At 49.1% G+C, this 19,926-nt stretch overlaps 1 protein-coding gene across 1 annotated transcript in view; it reads left to right on the top strand.

The window, feature by feature from the left end:
• Positions 1 to 19,926, top strand: part of Tcerg1l (transcription elongation regulator 1 like) — a 188,436-nt gene that overhangs the window by 32,791 nt on the left and 135,719 nt on the right. The window contains exon 4 of the mRNA XM_074078038.1: positions 5,827 to 6,015. Coding sequence (XP_073934139.1) covers positions 5,827 to 6,015 — 189 coding nt within the window. The remainder of the gene's footprint in view (positions 1 to 5,826; positions 6,016 to 19,926) is intronic.

The following is a 19,926-nucleotide window of genomic DNA, read 5'->3' on the forward strand; positions in this document are numbered from 1 at the left end:
ATCATTATTTATCAGTTGACACAATTTATTGAGTGCCTGCTCATCCTCCAAACTTGGCTTAAGCAGCAGTTCTCAGGGGGAGCAGCTGGTGCTCGGGGCTCTGGTTGGCTCCCTGCACTTGCTGGCTGGTGTCCTCGAGCAGCAGGTACCCAAGGGTGTTTATCTGTTTGCATCGATGCCTCGTGTCCTATCATCTTTCAGTTCCAGAGCTGGGGCAGTCTGGCACGCAGACATACTGGAAGTCTCATTCATGGCTGCAGGCAAGAAGGTAGAAAGGAAAACACAAAGCAGCTGCACCCTTTCATTCCAAGCTGGGCTCACAGAGGGTGTTGCTATATATGCATCAGCCAAAGCCCTCCTCCTTCCAAAAGCAGGGACTTTTGTGACCACCTGCTTTTGTGACATGATGGAGTCTTGGTGGGTCCTGTTGGCCACAGAGGGGCTTCATAGTTAAATGTCAAAAGCTTGGAGCCCTACGAACTTCCACAGTGAGATGGGACCTCTTCTTTCCATTCCATCCACCAATTATGGACACCATGCTGTTGACACTATCAATGCTGTCCCCACTCATCTTACTCACTTGACTTTGTGAACAAACTGGAGAGTGTTGTGTCTTCATATGCCACCAGATGCACTCAAGGAAGGCTATGTTGTCTTCCTGAGCTATTTCTGAGGGAAGATTAACAAGGTGTGTGTATTTTTCATTTCAGTTGACAGGTGGGTGCTTTTTGGTAACAAAAATCACATGATGATAAAAATATTTTCACACTCCCATCTACAACATACTTCCTCTGTCTTGGCATCTGTTTCTTTTGAAACACTTGCTTTCTCTTTCATGGTTAAAGGTCACCTTCATTTTTAAGAATATATCAAGTTTATTGGAAAAAATTCACAGGGTGGCCCATCACTGATCATGAAGGAGAGATACTGGATGGTGAGTGACCACCATGGTGACCACCAGCACACCCACCTGAGACATCCATGACCTCATTGTGCCATCTTTGTACTCATCACAGACCACAGTGTCACATCCCAGAGTGTGGTCAGCCACACTTCTTGACAGGGAAGGCCCCATCCACAGGATGCCCTGTGTCCCATTTCCCATGGTACTTCTGCAGCCAGTGTGGACACCAGGCTGATGGGTGAAGCTCCACATGAGAGGCTAATCCTGTCAGGAGCTCAGGTGAGCAGAACTACCAGGAGTCAGGAACCAGGAACCAGCTACACACACACACACCACACACACACACACACACACACACACACACACACACATACACACATACACACATGCACACAATACACACACGTACACACATTACACATGTGCACACACAATACACACACATACACATGTACACACACAACACACACATACATGCATGCACACAATACACACATGTACACACATTACACACGTGCACACACATGCACACACAACATACAACACACACATACATGCATGCACACAACACACGTGTACACACATTACACATGTGCACACACAATACACATGCACACACATACACACAACACATAACACGCACACACACATACACACAATACACACACGTACACACATTACACATATGCACACACAATGCACACACATACACACAACACACAACACACACACACACACACACACACACACACACGATGGCCTTAACTCTTTAATCTTCTCTCTGGTCCACTACCTCTTCCACAAAACAGTACAAGGTCTAGGGCCAAGTGGTCAGCACAGATGCAGATGTGGGGCCCTGTCATTGTTGGGAATCCCTGAACAGAGGGCTCTTGCCTTTTGCAGACCCTGAGGTGGGGAAGGACAGAGGAAAGGGCTTGGAGTGAACAAAGTGGGTCCTGGGTCAGAATGGGAGAGTGTCTTCAGGGTCACCGTGGTCAGTCCTCCCAGGAGGAGGCCTCAGCTGAGGCCCCTGGAGGTGACCTCTGCTTCAGGCCTTACTCTAATGGAGAGACCGAGGTGTGAAGGTGCCACCCTGCAGGGATGCAGCACACCAGGGGCACAGCTGACCCCCGTGCCTGAGTCCTGGCCCTGAACCCTGCAGAGCCTGCCACACACCCGCCACACTGCCCACAGTGATGTGGGGAGGCAACTGCAGGTACAGTCTTAGCTCAGACCTGAAAGGTCATTTGGTTGTTGGATCAGGAGCTGGGCTCCCTAAGCACCCTCTGTGCACTGACTCCCAGGATGACTGCTCTCTTAACCGTTGAGACAAATGTCTTAAGTTTTCCTTCCTGTGCGTGGGGGCCTTGAACGGCCCCTCCCCACCTGGGAGCCCAGGGTCCCAAGCAGGATGCTGATTCCCAAGCACTTCTCCCTGCTTGCAGGCAGCAGGGTCCACCTCTGGCATGGTGTGGGGGAGCAGCAAGAGAGCAGGGCATTGCTGCAGGGCCATCTCATATGGCTCATGAGTGAGTCATGATGTGAGGACAAGAGTCAGTGACCACAGAGGGCTGGTTCCTGGGGGATCCCTGGGCTGAGCAGGACTTGGGTCCTGGGGGGCAATGGGCTGCACTTTGGTGGCCCGAGGGACTTCACAAATCTCCTGAGCCCAAATTCTCTTTCCAGTGGAGGCATCCAGTATTTTCTGAGATTTAGAGCTCCCACGTCTAACTGCGGTCACCTCCTCTTGGCCAGCCCCACAAGGACTATCCCCTGACATCTACTCCAGAGGCACTGAGCAGAGCACACACTTGATTACGTTCCAGCTGCATTTTCAACAGCTGTGGTGAAGTGGGATAGAAGTAGACCTCCCCAGAGGGAGAAGTCACCGAATAAGAAACATTCAAATGGGGCTGGAAGTGTAGTCCATAAAATTACTGTATTAAACAGACAGCTACGTACACACCTCACAATGCTGACAGTGTGTGCATGCTAATGCATGCAGATGTAACATGTTGACACCGTTTTTTATGCATGGTTGTTTATAGTGGCGACACTGATGCCATGATGGCTCTGGATAAGTGAATATGACACATTTATGTGGCACTTCCCTTCCCTGGAATACAGGACTCTGGGTAATGGTTGGACTTTTGAAAGCCATTTAATGATAAAGGAAGGGTTTATTTTGTAATATCTAAAGAAAAAAGCAAGCATGCTGTGTGACTCATCCCAACACAGTCAACCATGTGACCAGAAAATGGCCACAAAACAGAAGATGGTCAGTGTTGAGGCAGGGAGGCCAGAGGTCATACACTTACTCTTTTTTATAAATTTTCTGTAGCGTGTTTGGTTATTAAGATGGTATATGCTGAGTCGTGCCTTTTTTTCTGACTTTAAAATCTCTCTATGACAACATTGGGATTCCACTGCACACTGAGTAGAATGGAACAGATCCAGAACACTGGTGACACCAAATACTGGAAAGGATGTGGACCAGCAGGCACCCTCCTTCCCTGCTAGTGGGGGTGCAGCATGGAGCCGGCACCTGGGAAGGCAGCCCGGCAGTGTATAAAAGAGCTGACCATCCAGGTAGCATGTGATCCAGCAATTACCCTGCAGTGTTTACCCACAGGAGCTGGAAACATACATCCACATGCAAATCCGCATGCTGATTTTCATGTTTGTAACAGCTTTAATCCTAACTGCCCAAGCACCCAAGATGTGTGTTCTTCAGCAAGTGAATAGAGAAAGAAACTATTTTGTTACATAATTGTAACAAAATATTATTCAGCAAGAAAAAGAAATGTATTACCAAGTCATAAAAAGACATGAAGGAACTTAATGCACATTGCTAAATGTAAGAAGTCAATCTGCAAGGCTACATAATCTTTGGTGCCAGTTATATGACTCCTAAAAGAGGTAAAACTGGCCACAGTGATAACATCTATGGCCATGAGGGTTGGGGGAAGAAATGGGGCAGCTGGAGCCCAGGGGCTTTCTGGCAGTAAAGGCCTTCGGTGAGATGCAGTGATGGTGGAAACTGACCATTCATCAAACCCGCGGGATGTGCAACACCGAAAAAGACAAACCCTGGGCTTTAGTCCATGACAGCAGCTAGTGCAAGTGACCCACCTCAGTGCAAGGTGCTAATAAAGAAACTGTGGAGGGGAAACCCATACTTACTGCTTAATTTTTATGTACATCTTGATAAAATTTAAATTTAATTTTAAAAGTCTGTGTATGCTCGATATAGAGAGTTTAGAAAATATGGAGAGACAGGAAAGAAGGGAGAAAGTCAACCATAATTCTGCCATCTTGATCTATCCATGGTCACGCCTTTCTTTCATTTTTTCATATACTTTTTAAAACTTATCTGATACCATGATATTAAATGCCTTCTGCATTCCTCCGGATTTCTCTCTCCTGTGTGAATGTTTTCTTGAGACCCACATCCAACAGGTTCTGACACTGATCCCATCCAGAACTGAGCCCTCTGTCCCCTACCTGTCTGTCCCCAGACAGAGCCAGGATTACAACCTCATGAGTATCAGACAGGCCCATCCACTCTGCACCCCGCACCCTCCCACAGTCTACCTCACGCTCAGTAAAACCTGTCATCTCCACACCTGTGTCCACCTTCTCAGCCTGCTCATCCCTGACTGGCCCCGTTTCCTCATCTCCCCATGTCTTGTCCCTGTCCACTTCACCCCAATCTCCTTGAAGCTCCTGGAACACACAGGGTACCATCTGTCCCACGGCCTTTGCACTTCCTGCTCCTTCTCCCCGAACCTCTCTTCCCAAGTGCCAGCTTTGCTCCACTCCTTGCCTCTGGTGGATTTTACCTATGTGCCCTTCCCAGGGAAGACTTTCCTGGGACCCACCCACCAGCTCTTGATCCCTTTTCTTTAGTCCATCAAGCAATAACATGAAAAAAAAAAAAAAAAAGAAAGCGACACATGTACTGAGCCTCCTTCCTAGCTGGGAGGTGCACTCCTGAAGACAGACCTGACTGGTTCTCTGCTCTGTCCCTGAGAGCTGGGCCTGCTTGACACCTTGTCAACCACATAAAGATCAGTTGACAGAGTGACCCTAGTGTAGACATTTAAATGTTTTTAGTATATTTTTTCCGGTACTGGAGATTGTTGAGTGAGTGTTCTACCACCTCAGTTATGCTCCGCAATTTTTCTTTTTAACTTTGTTTTGGCCTCGAACTCGTGCTCCTCCTACCTCCATGTCTCAAGTAACTGGGTTTATGGGTATGTGCCAACATGCCTGGCTTTTAAATGCTTTTGAACTCAGGGCCCTTTGCTTGCCAGGAAGGCGCTGTAGCACTTGAGGCACTCCACCAGCTTTAAATGCTTTTAAAATCTGCTTTATTCCCTTACTCTGATGAGCTTTGAGCTCCTGTGTGGCTTTCATGTCCCCTGGGTTCCACATTTGGAGTCTGAGTCCTCACCTGGGATGTTGATTTTTCCTCTGAAGTGGAGGTAGTGGCTGGTCACACCCTGCGGTGAGAAGCTGAGCCCCCTGGCACTCTGGAAACCCTCTTGCCCTCTCCCACTGCTGCCCCTTCCTGCAGACTGTCCCCCATTCTCTGCATGCCTGCCCTTGGCTGTCCCAGGCTCTGCACCGGGGAGTAACAGCACGATCACTTCTGATGATGCCTGCCACACGTGTACATGGAGTTCCCCATTAAGGTGCACTTGTCCTAGTGACTGTCATCACAGCGGCACTCAGACCGTCACATAGCCATGTATTTGTGCAAGGGACAGGCTAAGAATGCCTCAAAAGCATTTATTCAGGGAAGATGGCACCCATTAAAGAGGGCTGGTGCTGCTCTGGCTTGTTTATTGGGAGCTGTACCTTGTCCTAGAGAAACAGGCATCTGGGCCCCCTGCTGACCTCACATTTCTTTTCCACAGGTGGTTGCCATAACAGTCTTAAGCCAATCAGCAACAGTCCCACCATTGCCATCGCCGCCGCCGCTGCTGCTGCCATGGTCTCTGTAGACCCTGAAGGACTCCGGGGCCCATCTCCCTCCAGCATGCAGCCGTGCCACTTTCTGACGTTGACACCCATCAAGATACCCCTCCGGGCTGCCCCATTCTCAGGTAGGCACAGAGTGCCATCTCGGGGCACCATGTGCTGTGTTCAGAATCCATAGTCGGCCGATTAGGCCAGTGGCTATGTGTGTGTGTGGAGGGGGGCGGGTGGGGGGACACGGTTTCCTGGTCACTGACTCAGCCTGGATAACTGTGCTCTGGGATGTTTGAGTCTAGCTCCAGGGAGGGCCATTCAGTTGGGGTTTGCTTGAGGTGAGACTCCATAGGACACTGCTGAGCCAGGAATCCTGGTCTTAGTGCTAAGATCTTGGTAATTTTCTTGTGTGGAGTAAGTTAGAAAGCAAGGGAAGCTCACCAGAGAACACAGGTGACAGAGCTGGGGACACACCAGATCTCAGTGCTGGGCCACAAGAGGCTATCCCTAGGCATCCTGATGTACATGGGACAGTGTGGGATGTCCCCCACCAGACAGGCTGGGTGTGAGAAGGGTGCTGGCTCAGAGCCATCTCATCTCGTGAGCTCTGTGGGTGGTGTCCCTCCTGAAGAATCCCAGGAGAAGGTGTTGGGCATTCTGAAAGGTACAGAGGTTCCACCATCCGGGCTCAGGAGCGGGGTGGAAGGCCAGCCTGGACAGTGGCAGAGCTTCTGCCCCTGAGCGTTCACCACCGGCTGTTGCCTGGAGTCAGCATCCCTGTGCAATGCTGGTTCTCCAAATGTGTCCATAGCAACATTGATTTGGAATGGCACAGAGAAAATCATCTGTTTCTGTGGGGCGGGCGCTGTTGTAGCTTTCGTTATTTACGTAATACGGTAAAACTTAAGTGAAAAATCCATGGATGACCACATTAGTACTTGCTGAACATCCTAAATCCAAAAATCAAGAATCTGAAGCAAGCCAAAATCCAAAACTTTACCACCTAACTTTTCTTACATGACGTCACAATGGGAAATTCCATAAAACATTGACTCCGGCACAAAATTATGAAAATGCTGTATAAAATTACCTTCAGCTAATGTGTGCAATGTGAATATAAATTAATCAAATTTCATGTCTAGATCTGGGTCCTATACCTAACATGTCTGATGGCTATGCAAATAGCCCAGATCTGAAAGTGTTTAAAATCCAAAACATATTCCTTGTCCCCAGCACCTTGGGTCAGAGATGCTCACCCACCTCACTGATCACTGGATTATCACATACACACATGTCCCCATACACACACACACGCACACGCACACATACAAGTCTCACTACTTGCCAATTCTTTAGCGTGGTTTTGCTTTGTTGACTTTGCTTCTGGTAAATTGGATGTGGTCTTTTTCAACACTGGGTCCTTGGCATTTGCTTCCTTAAATCAGCTTGACGAATCAGTCGATCGGCAGGATGTATTCTCAGGAATGAAATCTTATTTCTACTTCTGCATGTCCATGAACTTGGATGTGGATGAAGAGGAATAAATTAGACACATTGCTGGTCTCTGCAGGGAACCCATTTTACAACTGCATCAAGACATTGGTTAAAACCTGTCAGTCCACTAACATTTATGAAGAGTGACATTATTTTCCATGGAAATTCATCTTAGACCTGAAAACTGCACCCCAGGGTGGCTCTCCTTTGCATTTTTCATATGATTTATAAAACAATGTGAGAACTCGGCACCTTTTCACATTTGCGTTTTTTAAGTTTCTGAAGTCAAGTCAGTCACACTGGGCTCTCGTTGGAAGAAGATAAGGGTTGGTGTTGTGCACCTTGTATGTTTCTGCAAGATGGTGGTGTTGGCATTGGTCCACTGACTCTGAAAACCCTGCACTAGAGGACAGAGGGTAAGCTGGAGCAGAAACCCAGTTGGGGCCAGGTCAGGACCAAGCCTACCCCTGAGTTGGTCACTGTATGGACACTGCTGGTGTATGTGGCTCTAGCCAGGGGCACTCCACATGAGGGCACTTCACATACCTTCTTTGGGAGGTATGTCCACCTGGCCGTGTGGTCCTGGGCATCCCCCACCCCAGCCCCTTGTGTAGAGGCCATTGAGGGAGGCTGGTTGTGTCCATGATGAAAACCTGCATTGAATTCCCCTTGAGCACTTTCTGCAAGCCAAGGTGAGGAGAAGCTGAGGGGATGGACAGCTACCTACTGCTGCTTAGGGCATCTCTGACCAGTCTTAGTAGCCTGTGGAAGGAGCGAGATGAAGAAATTGGCTGTTCTAATGAGCAGCTCACTAGGAAATTCTAGACGCCCCTGGAAAGGTTGAACCAGGCTGGAGACAGATGGCGGACAGTGCCTGTGAGGGGAGAAGTGGGTAGTGGAAGGAAAAGAATGGTGTCAGCAGTCAAACAGGCTTTGGTGGGCAGAAAACTCAGTCTTCTGCAGTTTGCTCAGGACTGCAGGCCCAAGATCTAAAAGCCTGCGGCCCTTGGTTTATCTACAGGTGAGAGATTCAGCTTTAAATTGGAAGGTAATGATTCTCATTTTAGACAAGTGAGCTTGACTATTTTGTTTATACCCTTGACTTGGTAATAAAAGCCAGATGGCCTTTGAGTCCCCTGCCCCCATAGTTTGGGCTAATGACTCTCCACTGGGGACAGTTTTCCCCTGGGATATTTGGCTGGAAGTGGTTTTGATTGTTAATGTGAGGAATTGTACTGAGTGGGGGCCGAGGAAGCTGCCTTATGTCCCACGCCCCACAGGAGAACAGTGATCCTGTCCCAACATTTATAGTGCCTCGGTGGAGAAAGCCTGTTTACATGAGGAGAATGCCATTGAAGGGGCTGCAAGTCCCTGTGTTGGGGTGCAGATGAGCTCACCTGGTGGCGGGAAGGGGGCATGTTCCATTAGCTGAAAGAAATAGCTCAGAGCCAGAAGAATTCCAGCCCCTTAATTCCGTGCCCCAGTGTGTCTGGAGTTCCGAGGAAGAACCCTACAGATGGCAGCTGAGTGACCAGTGCCAGGCTGGTATAATGAGCTTGTCTTCTTCACCATGCAGTGTCCTGGCCAGAGCCCCAAGGCTCGCCATAGGCAGGACTCTAGCAGCTTTGTGCTCATGACAGTCTGTCCACATGCCTGTCCCCTCCTGGCAGCACACCCCCCACCTGCAGGGCTGTGTCTTTTTGCCCCTGCTTTGCCTGCATGGAGCACAGAGCTCAGCTGAACTCAGCATGTCCTGGATACAGAACTGCTGTCCTCATGGCAGGGTGGACCACAGACAGTCTGCTCATTGAAGTAATTTCTGATGCTGTCACTTACCTGTCCACTCCTGAATCTGGGTGTGAGGCAGAATAATTTAGGATGGAGGACAGGCTCATGTGAAGACATGCTTGCTGCCTATCCTGCTGACTGTGCAGGCTGGGACAGTGGGACAAGCCCCCAAGGAAGGGAGAGCAGAGCAGGGCCTCACCCATCATTGGCCACAGGCAGGTCTTGACCACACTCAGTTCACCTCACTCTGCAGGGTGCCTCTCTGCCCCAGGGCTTCAGATGACAGAAGGAACTCCTTCAGGGGGAAAAGCTCTCTGGTTCAAGGAGAACTTGTTGTTTATCAAGAAAGGACAGGTAAAAGGAGGAGTCCCCTGGATGGAGACTCTCTGGCCTGCAGTTTGTGGACCATGTTTCTGTTCAGATCCTATGGTAGGAAGGACAAAGTTTGTGCTTTGGTTTGGAGGAAGCTAACATGGTGACAGTACCCATCTGATTGGATAGGATAAATGATGTGGTTCTTCTTTGAAGAGTGGTAGAATTTATTTTTAAAACCTGGCCCACCATTTCTGCAGCAGTCAAGTGAGAAAGGTGAAATATGAGTGAGTAGTTACGGTTTCTAGTTGTTCAAATTACTATCAAATACAAATATTAAAAAGTACCATCTGCCTTGGAGACTATTTGCCACCTGTTCTTTTGCTTCTAGAACTATTTAATGGTTTAAATTTAACATGTTGTCCTGCCATGGAACAGCTGGGGAGTGACTATTTTCTTTTTCTACCAGTAACTTGCCAGCCGAGCCACACACCAAGTCAGGGAAGTCTCGAAGCCAGAAGGCCGCCCGCAGCCTTTCATGTGGCTGACGGCTTCCCTCATTAGCAGTTCTGCAGCCGCTGAGCCAGTTCTGTGACAGCCATCCAGCCATTCAGGGACAAAGCCATCCCTTTTCTTTTCTTTTTAATCCAAAAATCGTTTCCTCCTTCACTATCATCAAACATGTCACAATTCATATTAACATTTTAGAGATTTCTAGATACAAAACTACTGTAACTCTGTAACAGCATAATTACTTACACCCCAAAGTGCCTGGAACTCCGTCTGGCTTCTGAGAGGAAGACATTCATTTCTAACCAAGTAGAAATATCATCGGAACTAAACAAACAAACATGGCTTCTCATCCATGATGAGTGAGCTCATATTCAGGTATCAAGAACTCAACCAGCAAAAACCCTTGTTCCTTCCTATTATTGCTTATACTCTCTCTACAACAAAATTAGAGACAAGGGCAAAATAGTTTCTGCTGGGTATTGAGGGGGTGAGGGGAGAGGAAGGGGGCGGAGTGGGTGGTAAGGGAGTGGGGGAGAAATGACTCAAGCTTTGTATGCACATATGAATAATAAAATTAAAAAAAAAAAGAATTCAACTGCAGGGCTGAGGAGTGGCTCAAGTGGTAGAGTGCCTGCCTAGCAAGTGTAAGGCTCTGAGTTCAAACCCCAGTACCTCCACCAACAAAACAAAACAAAACTACAAATACTCAATACCATTATGACACCCAGGCTGTAAGGGCAGAATGTTTTACAGGGTGAGCCCATGTTGGGATCCCAAAGCTAGAACTGTTTGCACACCATGTCCTTCCTGCCAGTGTGGTCCAGATGGCCCACCTGAAAGGGGTGCTTCTTTGACCTTGTGTCCCCTCGGGCTCCTGTCCCTGCTACCTTCCCTGGGCAGCACCCAGCACTTGCCAACACCAGCCATCTCCACCGTTGCCTCCGACACACTCTTTGCAAAGAAAAACTAGAAATACATCCTGCATCCAAAAGTGTGTACATGTTTACACCAAGCGTAAAGAACACTAACACAAGACATGCAAATGTCCCCCCTCTGAGAGGAGAAAGGAGACGTCCCCAACCCCCTATCTTCCCAGCAGCTTGGCTCCTCCTCGCTCAGAGGCAATCATGCTCCTGCTTTGAAGAATATGTCACGGGATTCAAATGCATCACTGCCTGGTGGTGTGTTGCATGCTTGGGCTCTCATGAATTTTGCACACCCACGCTCTTCCCTGCTTGCCTTCATGCACGCTCATGGGTTTTCCTTAGCATTGTCCCCAGAGGCTTGTATTGCAGTGCAGCTGTGTTCTCGGCTGTGAAGCGGAGATATGGCCCAAGGTCGGGGAAGATGTGATGGGTCCTTCCTGCAGACACAGAGCACCTCCTTTCTTCAGAGGTGCTTTCCTCTCCTGACTCTGGACCCTACTCTACTGAGGCCACTCCTCAGCTCCTTGCCAGCTTGCTAGAGCCGGATCCCTCCATCTTCAGTGTCACTGTGGCCTTCTCCTGGATAATAAATGTCCCCTCCGAGCTCCAGTGAGTCAGTGGGTACCTGTGCCTTCTGATGGGTGCTTCACACCCCACTGCTCTGGAAGGAAGCATGTCCACTTGAAAGACAAAACCACACTCCCACGGTCTCCCAAGTGAGCCTACCCCCAGTGCACCCCAGTGCAGGAAATGCCCCAACATGCTGAGGAGTCTGAGCCCAGCCCTTGGGGTACCCTTGCTCCTGCCTTTGGTCTGACACCTCAGGTGCAGTCTATCAACACTGTGGTCCTTCCTCTACAACCAACCCTTGGGGCCACCATGCCTCGCTGTCCTCTGCCACCTTTCTCATACAGGCCCATGCAGCCTGTGGACTGAAACTGCTGTTCGCACTTTCTCTGCTTCTGTTCTGCCCCAGATCCCATGTCAGTCGAGGCCGTCCCCTGCTTTCCAACTTCAGTGCCTGCCTCCCATGGAACTTATGGTGACCCAGATTCTTACTGAGTCCCAGATGCTCTTTGTGACCAGCCTGTGCTGACCACCCTCTAGTACCACTTCCCACTTGATGGCCAGGTCTCACTCAGGTGATTGCTGCTGCCCTGGCTGTTGTCCCTCTATCCCTTAGGCCTCAGCTCTGAGAGGCGGCCTGAGTATTCCCATTCTCTCATGCCCCTGGAATAAATTCCTCCTCATTGCTGTGCATTCATTTTGGAGCATTTACCAAGGCCTGGAATTATCTTTGCTGTCTATTTCTGACATGTTTCCTCTCCTCTCACTGGAGTGCTGGTCCATGGTGCCAAGACTCCTGTGTCATTCATCTCTGGGTAGAACTATGCTTGAGATTGTCAGCTCTGGCTAGCTCTCTGTAGAATGGACACCACCACAGGAGAGACAGTCTCTTCCCTGCAGTTGGATTTCTGAGTGCTTCTCCTCTGAGATGCATTGGGGCCGTGGTCAGCATATTCTCTGTGAGACAGTGAGGAGGTCTTCACCTTCCTCCAAAGACACTCTTCCTACTTCCTCGCCCTGCCCAGCCCAGTATCCACAGATGAGTGAGGTCATAAGGAGGGAGCACTAGCCTCAAGCCCAGAGTTGTCCTGGGTACAGTGACACCATGCCTTCACTCCAGAGCTGGTTCCTCAGCCAGGTTCCTCAGTGAGAATCTGTAACCCAGAAACTCAGGCAAGGACCTGAGTTTCAAAGCAGTGGTTGAGCCCAGATCACTGTGTTTGAGTGGGGTATGAATTTCTGGGAGCCCAAAATTTTCAAACTGAAAGTCCGGGGGAGCCCATGTAGTCTATGCCATTAGGTAGAGATCAGAGACAGAGTCAGAGGAGGGAGGAGACCCACTCGCCGAAGTCCCAGTGCTGGCAAAGGGCAGGGTGAACCAGAACTCAACCACCTTTCCCTAGGATTGCAAGGATTTCATTCTCAGATAAGAACCAACCCTCTTCCAGTCACAGTTCATATTGAGTGATGGCGTGTTTGCCAAAGTCAGTGGCCCTGTCGCTAGGACTGTGGCTTGCCTGGCCTGCAGGTGCTGAAGGGACATCATTGGCCAAGCTGGCTTAGGCCAGAGCCTGCTAAAAGTTGGATCCCTGTGGCACTGGGGTCCTTGACTGACAGTCAGTGAGCAGCCCAGGCAGGGGAGGCAACCTGGCTCCCACACACAGCTACCCTTGCCACCATCCCTGCCTGGGTCTTTCTGGTCTTCAAGTTGGGTCATCTTTAGAAGACCCTCAAAGGACTCTGAGAAAACTGGGTTGTACTGCAGACAGAGTTGGAGAAAGGCCACCATGGTTGCTGTAACGAAGACAATCCCTGAGAGGGTGTAATGTGAGTCTGTGCCCATAGCCCAAGCCAGGGCCTTTTCCTCACTTACTCCAGTAACAAGAGCAGTTGCCTCCTAGAGAATGGGCCACTCACTTAATCTGTGATAACAGAGTATTGGAAATGGTGTACGTGACTGTTGACCACAAGAGACAGTGACAACGACTTCTAGCAGAGGACACAGAGGAGGAGCAGGGGCTGTAATGGGCACTCACTGCAGGTGGCTGGCCAGTGGCTTGTGTGTGTCTTCACATCTTAACTCTCAAACAGCCACTTTGGTTCATCAAGACCAGTGCCACACTGGGGACTGTCCTGTCCAGGGGCATGCAGACCTGTATTTATACAATGGCCTGAGCTGCAGGGAGTTGACATTTTGCTCTTGATACTTCCGTTTCTATGGCCCATGTGGGAGTTGCTTTGAGCAAACATCCCAAGGCAGCACTGGTGGCTCAAGCCCCTCCTGATGTGAATAGGATAGCTGAATAGCAGGTCTTGAAAAGCTGACCATGAAATTGTCATAAGACCCAGAAGTTTGCTTCTGGGAATTTACCCAAAGGGATTGAAAGCAGTGTCTCAAATAAATATATGTAATCCATTTTATTTGAAGTAGTCAAGGGGTAGAAGCAAGCCAGTGTCTGTTCACAGACAAATGGTGAGATAAAATGTGAATATACATAGAATGGAATATTATTCAGCCTTAAATAGGAATGAAATTCTAACACATGCTACAACACGGATGAACCTTTGGGACATGATGTTGAAGTGAGAGGTCCCGAGCATAGTCAAATTCATAGACACAGAAAGTAGGCTGCAGGGGCACCGGGGGCTTGGGAGGGGCCTGCAGAATTGGTGTTTATTGGGGATGAAGTTTCAGTTTGGGAAGCTGGAAAGCTCTGGAGAGGGGAGGTGGTGATAGCTGCACACAGTATGCCTTTGCTTTTGGCACTGAGTTGTCCACTTAGAAATGGTCACGATAGTGACCATTTATGTTATGTATCTGTCACTACAATTTTTAAAAGGGAGGGGACAAAGCAGCCCTGGGGCTTTGTGACCTGGTGGCACTGGCGTAGGTGGACATCATTGCTGTCCATCTGGGCTCTAGCAGGTCCCTAAGTGATGGAAGCATATTTTCATATGCACAAGCAAGATTTGTAACAGGGAATTTGAAAAGTGCCAGAAGAGCAGCATTAACTCAGACGTGGGAAAAGACTGATCACTGTGCCATCCTTGTAAGTTAAGTTTCTGACCATCCAGCCCTGGCGTCCCCTCTGTCTCAGATCTCCTGATGGTCATCCTTCCCACAGCCACATTTCAGGCAACGTTAGCCATCAGGGACATGCGAGGACTGAGTTGTGAGGAGGGAAGGAGGCCTCTGAGCCTGGTGGGAACAGCTGGTATAGAGTCCTGCACTCTCTTGGGGCAACTGGACAGCTTCAGGTGGGAATTGCCGAGATGTCTAAGCTAAGGTTCTGTGCCTCTGGAGAAGCCTGGCTGTCTTGAGCTGGGATGGGAACAAGACAGCAGGAGGTGCAGAGTGAGGGTAGCCCCATAGGGTTGGAGTTGGGTCTTGGCAGAAAGGGTTAGAGTGATGACCAAGTGGCTGGCGACCAAAGCTGAGGTTCAGAGAAACACCTGTTGCCACCATGTTTTCCTGGCACTTTCTGTACACTGAAGACTGGGATTCCTGAGGTGAAACTGTTACCTGAGAACATAGTGACATCCTGACTTCAACTGCCTCTGGCACAGCCATCAGGAAGCACAGGTGGGAAGTGGAGCTCACTGCTCGTGTTTCATGTGACACCTGAGAAGAGAGCAGGGGTACTGTGCAGGGTGACAGTGCCCTGCATGCTGTGGACCACCCTGGGTCATGAGAAAGAGAAGTGAGTTCTGGGGCTGGAAGGTTTCACAGTGGTTAGCGCTTGCCTAGCATGGGTGAGGCCCTGGTTTCCATCTCCAGCACTGAAGAAAAAAAAAAAAGCAAGGGCTACATAAGAGACACAGTGTCAATGCTCCGTCAACAGCTTGGAGTTCTCTGTAAGTGATGATTAGGAGTTTGAGCTCATTGCCTAATAGCAGGCAAGAGTCTCCCTCCCTGAGAAGTGGAACAAAGGCTGTTCCACCTCCTATTGTAGAGAGAAGAGGGAGGGAGGAGGTTGCCTTGACAGCACCTCCCCTCCTTTCCCTGCAGCCCAGTGCAAATGGGGGTGCTGCTGCAGTTGCAGGTGACAAACTGGTTCTGTCCCCAATGGTGCATGTCTCCCTAGGGTTGTCAGGCTCCTGGGAGGAGATACCGACACCAGGCACACAGGTCACGTTTCCACTTGATAGCTCTGACTTCATGTGTGTGGACCGTTAATATTCTCAGTGGACACTTACCCTGTACTGAGTGAAATCCTGTCTCAGTGTCACTCTGTTCCTCTCCCTTCCTTCTTCCATACAGTGCTGCAACCCTGCAGGCTCTCACAGGATTTGGTTGGGAAGGAGTAAATGCTGGTCTGTCCCCTCATCAGAGGTTGGTCTTGGAGTCCCCTTAGGGCCATGAGGTCCAGACACAGAAGCCTGGGAGTTTCCCCAAGGCCACCTGAGATCTCAGAATGCTTTGGGGACAGAATTGTGGTGGTGTGACCATGAGCTGCATGTGACCATTCAGCCCACTGACTCATCCTCTAGAATCCAAGGGGAAGACTGGGTGGGAGTTACAGAAGGAAAGGACAGCTTTCCTTTTACGGATGCCAGTACTCAGGCCCAAGGCGGTACAGTTATCCTGGCAAGCTGCTTCTTCACAGGTGCACTAGCCATACCCTCTGCCCTGGGCTGGGTCCCCTTTGTTGGACCTGCATGCCCTCCAGTTCTTGGTGCCTGGTGCAGCAACAGTGAGTAGGGCCACCTTGTCTCCCCTATAGCCTCTGTCAGGTGGCAGTTCATGCCCTGTCCTGGGATGTTGAAGCTCCCTGTGCCTTGTCATGCCACAGAGTGGGCCCACCTGCAGGGAAAGGCTGTAGAGTCACCCTGGTATGGCAAGAAACACAGAAAGAAATACTGTAGGAGGACCCATGGAAAGGAACAGGGCGTGATGTCAGACCTACAATGTAGATTTTAACAGATGGTGCCTGCTGCCCCATCCACTGTGACGGCCTTTTCTGGGATTGCAGCCTGGTTTATAGAGTCCACATGGAAGCTGACCTTGGCCCACAAAGCCTGCCTTCATCCCTCCAGTCCAGCAGAGCATTTCTGCCTTTGCGCTCCTCCCCCAACCCTCGCCTCACTACCCACTTCACTGATAGAGAATCATTCAAATGTATTCAATTAATGATCACTGTCAGAGTGTCCACAGGGTGGGGGCCATCATGCTGTTTGTGCAGACGGTCAGGGCTCACCATGGTGCCAAGTGTACCTTATACTGCCAGGAGAAAAGTGTGTACCCCAAGCTGACTCCACAGCTAGAGGGAATGTGCTGACTGCCATTAGCCAAATTAGACTAGATCTTTAAATTCCTAAAGCTTCATAAATAGCACTTCCCTGTCTATACAGTAGAGACCTTCCCTTCTCAGTAATTAAGTGAGTTCAGTTCTGTTGACTGAGGAAAGACATTGCCAAAATCATGGGGTAAGGTTCCTGAAGAAGGCACCTTCAATGTTTCCATTTGGTGACCAGGTCCTGGTCCCCCAGCATAGGTACAAGTGCAAAATGTGGATCCTACTGATCTCCCTACACCCCCACATCCAGCCGCATCTCACTGGCTTTCTGGGGAGGGAAAAGCACAATGTTCCCATGCTATAAAACCTATATGAGAGCTCAAGTTTTGAGCTGGGATATGCCAGGACATTTGGAAGCTGCTCTACAATGTCCAGACAGATGAACCTACATTTTCAAGGGGCTGGCAGGAGGCTGCAGGGTGCTATTTGCTAAAGCAAGAGCCAGTCATGCAATGGGGAAGCACCAGTCCAGATAGCAGGGTGAGGGGAGTGCAAAGCTGGGTGGGCAGAGCTGAGTTCAAGGGGAAGAGGTCTGGGCCCAAAGAGGCAAGGCAAAGGGAAATTGGCAGCTTCTGCCTAGGGAAACACATCTTGCCCTTCTGGAATAAAGTCCAGAGCCCCAGCCCTTGCTCTGCCCACTGTGCCATGCTCACACCATAGGCCTTTCTGTTTTCTTCTTGGGTTAGGTCCACTGTCAGCACCAGCATAATAGGAGATCACTTCCTTGGCCTGAGCAATCTTGGGCATAGTGTCCAGTGGTTCCCTTCCAGATGGCCCATGTTGCCAGCCTCCTTGTCTGTGTAAGATCCAAATCCACCTGACTGAAGAGTGAGGAATGAGGCCATGGCAGGAGTAGGGTGTGTGTGACGGGGATCCATGGGGGGCCCAGTGAGCTCAGCCTGGAGGGGAGCTCTTGGGTCCCAGCTCACCATGCCTCTGCTCTGTGCCAGCCCCAGAGTGGGAAAGCCACTTCTCAGTGCAGGATTTAAGTTGCCCCACAACCATATCCCCTGAACCTTCTGCACAAACTCCCAAAGGTTCATCCATGGGTGGCTGATACGCATGTTTTGAGTTAAAAATCATGTCACATAAAATGCACCATTCACCATTTTGCAGGGTCCAGTTCATTGGCATTTTGTATGTAAAGTGCTGTGTGATGTCCCAACCATCTTCTTCTGGCACCTTCTCCTCACCAGAAGGAAACCACACCTGTGAATCTGTTCCTTCTCCTGCCCCTCCCTGACCCCTGGGCAGTCACGAATATGTCCCTGTGGACTTGCATTGGCCAGAAATTTCATATGAGGGAATCACAGGACCTATGGCCTTGTTTCTGGTGTGTCCCTGGCTGCAAAATTAAGTCAAACTCTGTTTTATTTTGAAAGGCTTTCAATAAGACTTATGTAAATCTGCTTCTTGAAGTCAGAGTCCTTCTGTAATCTCTTTGCCTCCTTTGTTGAAAGATCTTTAATTATTTAATATTTTTTTGCTAACTATGTGGTGACAAGTTTTCTATATTCTGACTCATTTTGGAAAATTTGTTCTTTCTGAGTAATTGTAATGGAATCTGTCCATGTCTTCTAGATTTTCAAATTTACTGATACCACACTACTCACAGGATTCCCAGAACTTTGAATTTGCTGCTGTGCCTGTGTAGACCTCTTCAACAAACAAGTTTTCCTGTAGAATGATCCAGCCCTGCCTTCCAGTCCCCAGGCTCCTCCTCCACACAGGCTCTGGGGACATGCCAGCCCGGTTCCACCTCTGCTCCTCTGTTCCCCTGGCTGAGGCTGTTGAGAACGGGGGTGTGTTCTTCCTGCTTTTCTCTCTACTGCTTAGCTCAGGCTCACTCAGAGCTTCTTTTAAAATGTTTAATCGTCTATATTGAAGATACGAACACGCTGTTGTAAGATACATATTGATAGTAAAATGGTTACCATATGTCCTCTCACAAAGACACTCATTTATCCTCCCTGTCACAAGGCAGCTATAATCTACCTATTTAGCAAAGCTTCTGAACAGAACACTGCCATTACCTACAGTCCTCTTGTTGTACAGTTGATCTTTAAACTTGGACCTGCCTATCTGCTACTTTGTATCCATGACCTATATCTCTGCATTCCCTGCTGCTCCACAGTAACCACAGTTTTATTCTCTATCTCTGTATAGTTAACCTTTTCCTTTCTTTTTGAGATGCCACATGTAAGTAAGGGCATGCTACACCTTTCTTTCTCTGTCTGGCTCTTTTCACTTAGCACAATGTCCTCCCTCTCTCTGTGTATACACACCAGTTTCTTTTGTCATTTAGTCGTTCACTATCTTGGCTATTGTGGACAATGCTGTAATGCACACAGGAGTGTGGGTATCTTTACAAGGTGGCAGCTGTGTTCCTTGGGGTACATTCCCAGAGGAGGCATGGCTAGGCCATGTGGAAGTTGTGTTTTTCATTTCTTTGGGAACCTCCATACTGTTGTCCACAATGGCTGTACCCTTACATCAGCCAGCAGTGAGCAGGGTTCACTCTGCCCACACTCTTATCAAATGTTTGCTCTCGCCTGTCTTTCTGTTAATGGTCATCCTAGCAGGTGTGCTATCCCCTGTGGTTTTGCATTCCATCTCCTGATAATGAGTGATGCCTAGGGCCTTTCATACACCTGTTAGTTATTTGCATGTCTTTTGTGAGGAACTGTTCATTCAGGTCCTTCGCCTCTCCATTAATTGGGTTATGTTTTCTTGCTATTTCTTGTATGAGTTCTTCAAAATTTTGATGACAACCCATCCTTGCACAAATGATTTGCAAAAACTTTCCCCAAGCCACAGGTGTGTTGATTGTCTCCTTTATTTTAACAACTGGTAGAAGGCAGGGAGGGAGGAGATATGGGGTCTTAGTTTGAGACTGTGGCAGTCCTTGTAGAAGGGGTGGGGAACTCAAGGAGGTGTGGGTAGCTTCTCCCTCAATTGCCAGAAGGAGAAGAGGCCAAGAAATTTGGTGGGTATGGGAAGTAGGTGCTGTGAGAGTTGGGGGAAGGCTGCAGGACCAGCAAATATGATTGGTGTGGGGTTTAGCTAGAACCTTGGAAAAGGATGGGATTCCATGGAGCTCAAAGTTAGCCGATGTGCAGGACCATGGCAGCAGTGGAAGGCAGCAGCT

This window comes from Castor canadensis, chromosome 7 (assembly GCF_047511655.1).
Source record: "Castor canadensis chromosome 7, mCasCan1.hap1v2, whole genome shotgun sequence".
Taxonomy (NCBI): domain Eukaryota; kingdom Metazoa; phylum Chordata; class Mammalia; order Rodentia; family Castoridae; genus Castor; species Castor canadensis.